Below are 12,919 nucleotides of genomic sequence, written 5' to 3' on the forward strand. Positions count from 1 at the left end.
TGAACTTTCCTCCGTCTATTAATTCTGTTTGAAAGACACAGCACCAACAGCAGCATCACATCTGGAAGTAGCTGGACAACGCTGTGAAACCACCACCACCTAAAGTCATTTCTTCATTAGATTTTGATTTGTTAGTGATTATTTCTGAAAATAAGTTGATCCACCCAAATGTAGAAGCTCATTAATTATTCAGCACTGTGACAAATGTTCTTTGATATCAGACTGTAGAGGTTTAGTTTAGTTTGAGTGCAGTTAGGTTTTCTGGAAGTTTACACAAAATGTTATTTTATAAGAATACAGATGGTTCTTTCTTTTTGTATCAAGTTAATATGAATATTTCTGTTTTGTATCACTCTGTGTTGTTCTGTTCAAGCAGGAACTTTGTAAACTCACATCTTTTATTCTTTATTCAGACTGGACGACTCCAGTGGTTCAGAGATCAGCTGTGATTCTCTGGACTCAGCTCTGAAGTCCAACCCCTCCCATCTGAAACATCTGGACCTGAGTGACAACAAAAACCTGAAGGATTCAGGAGTGAAGCAGCTGTGTGGTTTTCTGGAGAGTCCAGACTGTAGACTGGAGACTCTGAGGTCAGTTCACTGTCTGTTACTGTTGTAGATCTGATATGTTTAATCACCAACTGAATCTAATTCATCTTCATCCACAACTTTATTGTTCCTCAAACTGAAGACAAACTCATTTCAATAACTGTATAAATCAAATCAAACCAACTTTATTCACACACACACACACACACACACACACACACACACACACACACACACACACACACACACACACACACACACACACACACATAGTGTCATCAGCTCCTAAAGAGGAGAAACACTAGAGCTGGAATAAAAGATTAAAAACAACAATAATAAAATATAAAAACTAAATAAATACAATAAAATAAGTAAATACAAATATAAATAAATAAATATTTGCTGGATAGATCCATAAATAAATGAAATAAGTAGAGTGTTAGTGCAGCATATGTAAATCAAGCTAAAATAGACATTTAAGACTAAATGCTAAGATTAAAAGCTTCGTCTTGAGTCTCTTTTTAAAAATATCAACCCTCTGCAGCCCTGAGGTCCTCCAGCAGGCTGGTCCATAGACGTGGGCCATGAAACTGAAAAGATGCCTCTCCAAACACACAAAATATGAACGATGGGCGCCTGACAGGATTCACACTGTCAGAACAATCATTTCTAGTTTCATGTTCATGAAAATAATTGGAGAAGCAAGAAAAGACCCAGCTATTGCCTCCCTACAAAACTGGCACCACAAGGAAAACAAAAACATTCAGTTCAGGGATTAATGTTTCTTTTAAGTATAACAAGGGCTGATTACAGCTTCAATCCTCAGATATTCAAATTAAATATATATCAATAAGCAATTCAACTCAAGTTCAACCACATTAAGATCATCATGAACGTAAAAGTTAATTCTCAAGCAGAAATAATCATGAGCAAAACAGATCAATACGTCCTTTGGTGATCAGAGTGTGTGTGTGTGTGTGTGTGTGTGTGTGTGTGTGTGTGTGTGTGTGTGTGTGTGTGTGTGTGTGTGTGTGTGTTTCTCCTTGTCCATGTTCATTTAAAACCTTCATCAGGAAAGTCTCACTTCTGTGATTTGTCCAAAAACCCAAAGTGAAAAGTTTCATACAAACTGTGAGTTTTCATAAAATCATTCAACTGGTTAAAAAACACTTTCTGTAAAATGTGACTTAAAAATGTCAGATTAGACACTGGCCTGTAATTATTGAGCATCACAGTGTCTAAATGATTCCTCTTCAGAAGAGGCCTGACCAAGGCTGTCTTAAAAGCACTTGGGAAAACTCCTGTCTGAAGAGAAGAAGTTCAAATATTCAAAACATCCTCAGCTAAAAGGGATTTAAAAATGGTGCAGGAATAGTATCTAAAAGGCAGGTTGCTGCTTTTAACTGAGAGATAACTTTCTCCAGCACCTTAGCATCAACCAGGACAAAACTATCCAGTGTTTCCTCACATAAAAACATAGATTCAGCTGCAATAAAAAGCAGATTGAGATTGACTAAAAGCTGACCTAATACTTTTGTATAATGTATAATGTTGATGCTTCATTCCTGCTCAACACACACAGATGAGATCATGTGTTCAGATGCAGGTGTTTGAGGTGTGTTTAGTGTCTGAGCTTCCTGCTGTTTCATCATCATTCACTCACATTTCATTTGGAGTCAAACCTGCTGTGATCCATGTATCAGTCCATTCTCTCTGAACCACAGCTGCTGGAAGGAGCTCACACACCTCACACTGTCACATATTACTGTCTGTAGAAGACATGATGGAGATCCACAATAACACAAGGACAAAGTCACTCAGACATGGAGAGGAGATTTAATCTACATCTTTTAATCTTTATTCAGGTTGAGTTGGTGCTGGTTGTCAGAGATCAGCTGTGATTATCTGGTCTCAGCTCTGAAGTCCAACCCCTCCCATCTGAAACATCTGGAGCTGAGAGGAAACATCCTGAAGGATTCAGGAGTGAAGCAGCTGTGTGGTTTTCTGGAGAGTCCAGACTGTAGACTGGAGACTCTGGGGTCAGTTCACAGTCTGTTACTGTTGTAGATCTGATATGTTTAATCACCAACTGAATCTAATTCATCTTCATCCACAACTTTATTGTTCCTCAAACTGAAGACAAACTCATTTCAATAACTGTATAAATCAAATCAAACCAACTTTAGTCACACACACACACACACACACACACACACACACACACACAGAGACACACACACACACACACACACACACACACACACACACACACACACACATAGTGTCATCAGCTCCTAAAGAGGAGAAACACTAGAGCTGGAATTAAAGATTAAAAACAACAATAATAACATATAAAAACTAAATAAATACAATTAAATAAGTAAATACAAATATAAATAAATAAATATTCGCTGGATAGATCCATAAATAAATGAAATAAGTAGAGTGTTAGTGCAGCATATGTAAATCAAGCTAAAATAGACATTTAAGACTAAATGCTAAGATTAAAAGCTTCGTCTTGAGTCTCTTTTTAAAAATATCAACCCTCTGCAGCCCTGAGGTCCTCCAGCAGGCTGGTCCATAGACGTGGGCCATGAAACTGAAAAGATGCCTCTCCAAACACACAAAATATGAACGATGGGCGCCTGACAGGATTCACACTGTCAGAACAATCATTTCTAGTTTCATGTTCATGAAGATAATTGGAAGCAAGAAAAGACCCAGCTATTGCCTCCCTACAAAACTGGCACCACAAGGAAAACAAAAACATTCAGTTCAGGGATTAATGTTTCTTTTAAGTATAACAAGGGCTGATTACAGCTTCAATCCTCAGATATTCAAGTTAAATATATATCAATAAGAAATTCAACTCAAGTTCAACCACATTAAGATCATCATGAACATAAAAGTTAATTCTCAAGCAGAAATAATCATGAGCAAAACAGATCAATAAGTCCTTTGGTGATCAGAGTGTGTGTGTGTGTGTGTGTGTGTGTGTGTGTGTGTGTGTGTGTGTGTGTGTGTGTGTGTGTGTGTGTGTGTGTGTGTGTGTGTGTGTGTGTGTGTGTGTGTGTGTGTGTGTGTGTGTGTGTGTGTGTGTGTGTCTCCTTGTCCATGTTCATTTAAAACCTTCATCAGGAAAGTTTCACTTCTGTGATTTGTCCAAAAACCCAAAGTGAAAAGTTTCATACAAACTGTGAGTTTTCATAAAATCATTCAACTGCTTAAAAAACACTTTCTGTAAAATGTGACTTAAAAATGTCAGATTAGACACTGGCCTGTAATTATTGAGCATCACAGTGTCTAAATGATTCCTCTTCAGAAGAGGCCTGACCAAGGCTGTCTTAAAAGCACTTGGGAAAACTCCTGTCTGAAGAGAAGAAGTTCAAATATTCAAAACATCCTCAGCTAAAAGGGATTTAAAAATGGTGCAGGAATAGTATCTAAAAGGCAGGTTGCTGCTTTTAACTGAGAGATAACTTTCTCCAGCACTTTAGCATCAACCAGGACAAAACTATCCAGTGTTTCCTCACATAAAAACATAGATTCAGCTGCAATAAAAGCAGATTGAGATTGACTAAAATCTGACCTAATACTTTTGTATAATGTATAATGTTGATGCTTCATTCCTGCTCAACACACACAGATGAGATCATGTGTTCAGATGCAGGTGTTTGAGGTGTGTTTAGTGTCTGAGCTTCCTGCTGTTTCATCATCATTCACTCACATTTCATTTGGAGTCAAACCTGCTGTGATCCATGTATCAGTCCATTCTCTCTGAACCACAGCTGCTGGAAGGAGCTCACACACCTCACACTGTCACATATTACTGTCTGTAGAAGACATGATGGAGATCCACAATAACACAAGGACAAAGTCACTCAGACATGGAGAGGAGATTTAATCTACATCTTTTATTCTTTATTCAGATTGAACAGCTGCAGGTTGTCAGAGATCAGCTGTGATTCTCTGGTCTCAGCTCTGAAGTCCAACCCCTCCCATCTGAAACATCTGGACCTGAGTTACAACAACCTGAACGAGTCAGAAGTGAAGCAGCTTCTTGATCTTGTGGAGAGTCCAGACTATAAACTGGAGGATCTGAGGTGAGTAGAGGGTTCCAGTCAGTCCATGCTGCTTTCATCAGTATCGTCCTAAACACAGTTCGTATCAAAGATCCAGTGTTTCCTGTAAACCTGCAGCTTCTCAGTGAAGCTGTGAGAGGAGAATGGAGACAGGCTTCAGGATTGGACAGAAAGACAGAGAGAGAGACAACAGTCAGCCAATCAGATGAGCCAGAAGCTTGTTGTGATCATGTGTTTGAGTTGATGTGAAGATGACTGTTGTCGTTGTGTTGATGTGTCCAGGAAATAAAGCTGGATTCCAGCTGATAGCCTTCCAAGATGTATAGAGACAGTGGTGGTCATTCATCACATCTGATCAACAACTGATCACAGCTCTGAGATCAGTCTGACTGAAGCCTGCACATCACAGAAGCAGCATTACATTTAGTAACCATGAGTTTCCTAGTCAGCTGATCTATGTTTCCATGGAGCAGCAGTAAATCCATCACTAAAGTGTTGGTGCAGTAATGAAGCGTTCAGGACTCTCAGCAGTTTCTTAGTGAAATCTGCAGAGGAAACAGACTTGATGCTAAAAGTCTCTGCAGGTCTGTGTGTGTTCACTCCAACACGTTAACATGAAGCTGAAAGGAAGCTGGCTGAGCTCCACAGCTGCTCCACTGCTGCTCTGAACAGGACTCAAGTCCCTGCTGCTCTTTCTACTGGATGTGATGATGAAGGGAAACACTCCTTCACCTCCTCTCTTCTTTCTCCTCCTCTCTACAGGCCATGGGTCAGGTAACATTAACCAGGAGGTTGTGTGGTGTGAGAGGATGAGCTGTGTCCTGATGATCCAGAGGTTGAAGCAGCAGCAGCTTGTGTGGACAGAGACTCTGACTGCAGATAAATGCTGATGTTGATGAAGAAGTGAGCAGCTCAGTCACAAACATTCTTCTCCCAGTGATGCAGCCAGTGTTCAGTTTCTCTCACTCAGCAGATACATGTGTTTGTGCTCCTGCTGCTCTATGGACTCCACTGAGTCAACATCTAAAACTATTTGGACTTTTCTGTTGGGTTTCAGTGGAGGTGTGTATGTGCTGGATGCTTGAACACAATCAGCTGATAGGTGTGTATGTGCTATGATTGGTGTATTCCTGCTGCGGCCGTAGAAATAAAATAGGAACATGTCAGATGGAATCAGCCTCCAATCATCATGTGATGACTCTTCTGAAAGGAGAACTTCATCTTTACAGACTCATGTTGGACGTGTTCTGTTGTTTCCGTACTGAGGCACAAAGATTCATGTGTTTTAAATATTTAATCACATTATGTAACTATGTACTAGAGTCAGATCATCACTGACCTACATTAAATAAAACACACAATACATTTGTAGTCATTACAGGAAACAGCCACTAGGGGCGATGCAGCATCTTATCATCATAATCCATGTAGTGTTTTTTATTGATGTTTAAATTTCTGCATAATTGGGGGCGTGGTCTCCTTGAGTGACAGATGTGAGCTGTCAGAGGTCACTAGCTACTAGCCACTGTTACAATTAATGAGGCAACATGTGAATATTTGTATTAATATTCTGTCTAAAACTAACATGTTACAAGTCGTTCACTCCAGAAACAGACAGATCATGATCATCCATATATTCTTGTATTTGAGAAGAAACTGCATAAAGTAATAAAACGTTTATTGATACAGACACTCTGTCCTCTGATTATCAGATACAACTAATGCAGTACAACAACCTGCAATAAGTATCATCCTCATGAACTAAACACATGCATTACTCAGTAATCTGAGTGTGTGTGTAGTTTCTCTCCAGTTGATCCAGACAGGCTGCAGGGATGTTCAACATGAGGAGATGAACTAGACTCTAACAGGACTTCCAGTCTCTACAGTCAGCATTTCATCACTTCATCACTGATTTCTTATTCCAGTCCACATGTGTCACCTTTAGTGTTGATATTTTCCTGGGCTGGATCAGACTGTGCAGGTAAATTCAGGACATCATGAGAAAACAGTGTTTCACTCTGGCCCTGAGAGGAACCAGACCAATGTGGTCAGCATCAAACATGAAGAGTATCCCAAACTAAAGCAGAGGAGAAACAACACATGCTTCAGAGTGATCTGATTCTAAGGGAGGAAGACTTGAATGAAGAACATGTTGTAGAAATCAATTAGAAACTGGAGACAGAAAAGAGTGATGCAGAAATGAATCTTTGAAATGATGAGAATAAAGTGGATTCTTTGACTGGAACAGCAGCGTGTTAGTGTGACTTAGTGAAGACTCATGGAGTGATGATGATGGAACAAACAGTCAAAGCTTTAAGTTGAGTGAAAGGAACAGGATCTGTTAGAGGAGCTTCCTCCTGAACAATAAGACTGACATTAAATGTGACATGGAGACAGGGAGGTTTAGCTCCATGAAATGACTGATGAGCTGATAACACAGACATGGGTCCCACACTGTGCTCGTATCTGGAAAACAGCTCTGACACAAACGCAGCTGATGCCACTTTACTACCAACGTGACGTCGACCTGTTGTCAGCTGTGCAGGGAGGCAGCGCTAGGCTGCTCAGCTGGATGCTAACCAGTCTCTTTGGACCGAGTCTGCTTCTGTTCTGGTTCTGTTCCTGTGCTGCTTTCTCCATCTGAATGCTGAAGAATCCCACTGTGACCTGGGAGTCCACGTGAACAGCTGTTTTACCCCATTACCCCTGTGTAGAAATAAAAGTAGCTTCATCTGTTTGTTCACTTCTACAGATCTCTTTCCAGAGTTGATATCAGCTGCTGTGCTGTCCTTGATCATTTATAAGGTTGGATCAGACATTACAGAGAAAAGAGGAAGGATTCATTCCAGGAACTACATTTATGGACAGTTTTAGCTCAATGCTAAATGCTAACCCATCACTCACTCTACTGTCCACTGGTTAAACATGTGTCAGGTGAACTGCTTCTAAACATCTGGGAGCTCTGTGACCAAAACAACTTTGATCCTAAATACTCAACTACATGTGAATGAACAGGTCGTACGTCTGGATTTAGACCAGAGAGTCCAGAATTTAAATGTCCTGTCCAGATTATTTGTCCTCCTTTTTGGAGTTGCACGTGAACGTTACGCAGCATATTGACCAACTAAAAGTGGTGTCATCGTAGCATCAGAAGGTTTTTAACATGCTGAACAGACGGAGCTCATACAACAGTGAGTGGTCAAAAGAACACACATTTATTAGCTCCAGCAGTGAGGACGACCTGCATGCATTTTCCACGTTATGTCTGACTTTATTTGTGGAGGTGAAGGGATTCCCAGAGTGGTGGAGGAGGAGACAGCGCCGTCTGGTGGCTCCTAGAGGAGCTGCAGCTCATCAAAGTCAGTCCATTCAAAGAATCAGTGGGAAATAGTGGAAACCTGGGTCCCAAAATTGAAACCTTTGTGGAAAATATGGAAAGGGTATTTACTAAAAAACAAAAGGACAAATGTGTCTGTGGGGATTTTAACATGTTGAAACACAGCATTTAAGAATGATTTATTAAATTATAACTGGTAGAGTGGAACTGATCACCGTGTTCAAGCTGAACTGACGTTGTTTGTGGAAAGAGTAGATGAAGGGATTCCCAGTGGATGAGGAGACAGCGCCTCTAGAGGAAGTGCAGCTCATCAAATTCTATCAGAGTCAAGTCAGAAAATCTTTGGGACGTGTTCAGGAAATAGACGGATCCAGTAAGGAGCTGCTTCTCCCAGTAAATACATCGATCCAGTGTGTAGTTCAGGGACCTCTAAATGTTTCTAAGAAATACACACATCTGTGATAAAGGTAGGATATACCAGTGTCTACGGTGTGTTCACTGTCTGTGGTGGCTTTGCTGACTGTAAAAACAGTTGGACATTCCAGTGTGTGAGGTGAGTTCATTGATTTTCCTGTGCTGCTACCTGGACTCAGTGAGGGAGGTGGGTGACAGGAGAGTCCTGGCTAAACTGTCATCCATGCTGGACAATGAGCACCACCCCTGCAGGGTGACCTGACACCACTGAGGAGAAGCTTCGGTGACAGACTGCTTCACCCTCGCTGTGTGAAGGAACGATATAGAAGGTGTTTCCTTTCCTGCTGCTGTTAGGCTCCACAATGTGTAATATTACTATTACTAATATTATCACTATGTTGTACTGTGTACAACCCTGTGCAATATACAACAATCACTATCTGTTTGCAATTCACAGGATATACCACTCTGCTGCTTAAGATGACGATGTTTATCAGGGTTAACTTGATGTGGAAGATGTTTTCTTGGCTGATGAGTCTGGGAAGGAGCGATGACCCAAGAAACCTGAGTTTAAGCCGAGCTTTAGGCACTGACAAGAGCAGCTGGTCAGCTGACCTGAGTGAGCAACTGGGAGTGCAGGGATGCAGCAGCTCAATAAGGTAAGGTGGGGCAAGGCCATTCAAGGCTTTAAAAGCAAATAAAATCATTTTAAAATGAATCCTAAAATGGAAAGGGAGCCAGTGGAGTGAAGCTAAAATAGGTGAAATGTGCTCATACTTGCTTGTGCCACTGTCAAACCAGAGACACTCACTTCAGCACCGGACAGCTCCTCTGAACCCTCGAAATGAGGCTAACACAAGGAGAGGTCACTTTAGCACTGGACAGCTCCCCTGAACCCTCGAAATGAGGCTAGCACAAGGAGAGGTCACTTCAGCACTGGACAGCTCCTCTGAACCCTCTCTGGTGCCATGTTAACACAAGGAGAGGTCACTTCAGCACCGGACAGCTCCACAGGAACAACTTCATCTTCTCATCTTGAGCCTTTCGTCATGCTTTAGGACTTTAGGACATGCTCCTCTCACAGTATTCCTTCAACCTATTGACAGAAGAGAAAAAAGATCTGCGTTGACAACCTGAAGTGGACAGGTTTCTATCAATAACTTTTTCTGCACCAGATGAGACCCAGTTTATAGAGCTTCCAAGACAAAGGAAGTGGAAACAAAACACAAACCTTGTCACCAGATAAAAATGTTCAACTTGTGTCGTGCTTGTCAAATCGACCTTTCAGCACATGAGTACGGCGTAGTCTAAACCTGAAACTGCTCACATAGATCTTCAATTCATTTTCGGTGTTTTCACACAGACACTTTTTACGTAAACTTTTCAGAGGACCTCAGACTGTAAAGGCAAACACCAACTCACGTAGTCTAAACCAGAGATTTCTATACCACCTCCCTTATGGCCAACATGTATAAATGAACTCCCTCATCCTAGTCTTTGTGAAACTCCAGACTATAAGTGTGTAACATGGTTTTAATTGTCTGGTGAAAGCGTTCAAATGCACCCTGCAGAATCTGGTCTGATCCTGTATTCATTCATCCATTCATTCATTTGATATATTTCAACAGTACAAGTAAGTAAAACAGTCTACATCACAAATGACCTGCATATAATAGGATCTAATAATTCAATTACTTTCAACAGAAGACGTACAGGTTAAATATTCAGATTCATTCATTGATGCTCAAAAATTAGTAGGAAGAAGAAGACTTATTTCAGCCCTCCACACGTTTTCAGGTGAGTATCAGGTCATTAACTCGAGACTCTAGTCATGTGATCTTCAGGTAGACTACACCCACAAATTTTCCTGATAAAAACCTAAACTCCCTACCAGTCACTCTGAGGTGGTGGAATCGTCTTCAAAATAACAAATTAGTCCAGTTGCCCTTGTTTTCTGAAGAAACCCCCATCCAGGCCCACCTAAGCTTTGCTAAAACATAGGCCACAGGAGGGGGTGGGACTGGTTTACCACCATACTCTGATTACCCTCCACCTCCACAGGCTCCAGGGAGCAGAGTCAGCCTTCTTCACCAGTCTGTTCAGTCTCTGTTTGAGAACCTGCTGCTCCAGCAGACCACTTCATAGTAGATGGCGGATGAAGGACCTAAGAGGACTTAGCAGATAGAGTCTGCTCTGGTCTTTCCTATAGACTGCCCTCGTGTGGCCAGTCCAGTCCAGTTTGTTGTTCAGGGGAACACCCAAAGTTTCAGGTGACTCCTCAGTTTGTTAGATCAGACTTCTTTCACCAGAATGACCTGGCCAACAAAGGCAACAACACCCATCCACAGACAACACACAAATAACAGCAATCATGAAATAAGCCTTAAAATAGAAATGCAAACTCTTTATCAGATAAAATGCAGGAGTGATGACTGGTAACAATTTAAAAACACAGACACTGTTGAATGGATTCTCACTGTTGGTCTTTGAGTATAGAGAGAAAGGTCTCAAATGAGATAAGTTCAGTCATTTTCAGACTGAATGGGATTCCAAGCTGAAGGGGCAGAGAAATTAAAAGCTTTTTTCTCAGTTCAGTCCGAACACGAGGAACAGCTCGGTGCAAAGTGTTTGGTCTTAAGGTGTACACAATCTAGTGGTGGTGAGTTCACTGACTGAGATAAATGATTCATAAACCAGTGTCTGTGGTGAGTTCACTGACTATAAACGCAGTAGAAAAGTCACTGTCTGTAAAAACAGTCAGACTATTAGTTTTGGGTTAAATTAGTATAAATCATGAAAATAAACTTTCTAAACCTTAGATTTGGGAAACTTTTTAATATTTGACTTCAGCAAATGTGATATTTCTATTAGACTGAAAGAATCCACTTTATTCTCATCGTTCATTTAAAAGATTAATTTATAAATCATTCTTTTCTATCTTCTTCTTCGTTCCAGTCGTCCTCCCTTAGAGCCAGATCACTCTGATGCATGTGTTGTCATGGTTTATGCCTGTCTTTTATTTTGTGATCATGTTTTGAAGTTTGGAGTGTTTTATTTTGTCAAGTTTCTGGATTTCCTGTCTGTGAAAATCCTTGTGGTTTTTCATGTCTGTGTGTGTCATGTTTTGTGTTTCCTGTTTTATTTCGTTATGTTTCTTAGTTTCCTGCCTGTCTTGCTTCGTGTTTCTGTCACGATTAAGTCTTGTATCGTGTTGTATTTCCTGTTTTATTTTGTTAAGTTCTGGGTTCCTGTCTATGTTCCTTGTGTGTCCCTTGATTGTTTATTGGTCTCACTTGGTTTGATTGCCCTCATGAGTTTCACCTGTGTCTTCTTCCTGAGCCCTCTTGTGTATTTATAGCCCTGCCTTCCCTTTGTTCCTGGTCGTGTCGTTGTGTTACCTACCTGATGTTATTTCGTCCCCAAGCCATGTTCCTTGTTTTCCATGCCACATTCATGATTGTTTTGATTTTTGTATTTTGTACTTACCTGCCTCAACGCAGCGCTTTTTGTTAGTTATTATAAAAAAGAAAAACCTTTCTCTGTATTCCCTGCATCGTCCTTATTTTTCCTGCACCTGGGTCCTCGTCTCAGCATCCCCTACCCTGACATGTGTTGTTTCTCCTCTGCTTTAGTTTGGGATACTCTTCATGTTTGATGCTGACCACATTGGTCTGGTTCCTCTCAGGGCCAGAGTGAAACACTGTTCTCTAATGATGTCCTGAAAGAAGGTCATTCTTGCAGCCTCCCAGAACATAGGCTCGCACGTTCGTCACGTGAGTAAGCGTATTGCGTCACTTCCTGATTCTGCACCGCTGCTGTGTGTGCTCACACTGTTTTAGCTCCGTTAAACATTTTCTGTATAAGTGGTGAAACTCCTGTTTTGAGTTTACCCAACCACCTGTCCTCTGTAGCACCTTGTTAATCTCTCGTTTCTTCTCAGTTTAATCAACCTTGGTGGTGTAATTAGCAGTTAACTATGGCTACTTTCTCTCCCTCTGCTTCTTCTTCTCTCTCCTGCTCGTCGTGCCACATGTTTAGCTACTCCTCTGCCTCCTTTAGTGTTAATGGTACCTGTAATAAATGTAGTTTATTTATAGCTTTGGAGGCGAGGCTCTCTGAATTGGAAGCACGGCTCCGCACAATGCAAAACCCAATAGCTAGCCAGCGCCCTGTAGCCGGTGCGAGCCGACCGAGCGCAGCTCCCGTTAGCATAGCTCCTGCTAGCTGTCCCCCTGCAGCTCCCGTTAGCATAGCTCCTGCTAGCTGTCCCCCTGCAGCTCCCGTTAGCATAGCTCCCGTTAGCATAGCTTCTGCTAGCTGTCCCCCTGCAGCTCCCGTGAGCATAGCTTCTGCTAGTTTTCCCCCTGCAGCTCCCGAGCAGCCGGGAAACCAGGGTGGCTAGGTGACGGTAGGAAGGAAGCATAGTCTTACCCGGCCCACGGAGCACCACCAACCGCTTCACGTTTCAAACAGATTTTCCCCACTCGGCGACACACCCGCTGAGAAGCCAACTCTGATAATTGGCGACTCGATTT

At 41.6% G+C, this 12,919-nt stretch overlaps 1 protein-coding gene across 8 annotated transcripts in view; it reads left to right on the forward strand.

The window, feature by feature from the left end:
- The window catches only part of LOC124995628 (serine/threonine-protein kinase 17A-like), a 98,869-nt gene that overhangs the window by 2,783 nt on the left and 83,167 nt on the right, over positions 1 to 12,919 (forward strand). Inside the window, exons 1-3 of one of the 8 annotated variants that reach the window (XR_007110736.1) lie at positions 4,589 to 4,651; positions 5,393 to 9,043; positions 12,070 to 12,084. Coding sequence is in view for 5 of the 8 variants with exons in the window: in XM_047568142.1 (XP_047424098.1) it covers positions 9,026 to 9,043 (18 nt within the window). In the remaining 3 variants the exon portion in view is untranslated. Of the gene's footprint in view, positions 1 to 526; positions 591 to 4,588; positions 4,652 to 5,392; positions 9,044 to 9,185; positions 11,922 to 12,016; positions 12,032 to 12,069; positions 12,085 to 12,919 lie in introns of those variants that run through there. The other 7 variants (XR_007110735.1, XR_007110734.1, XM_047568143.1 and 4 more) reach the window with 7 other exon arrangements.

The sequence above is a fragment of the Mugil cephalus genome, chromosome 18 (genome assembly GCF_022458985.1).
Source record: "Mugil cephalus isolate CIBA_MC_2020 chromosome 18, CIBA_Mcephalus_1.1, whole genome shotgun sequence".
In the NCBI taxonomy this organism is placed as follows: Eukaryota; Metazoa; Chordata; class Actinopteri; order Mugiliformes; family Mugilidae; genus Mugil; species Mugil cephalus.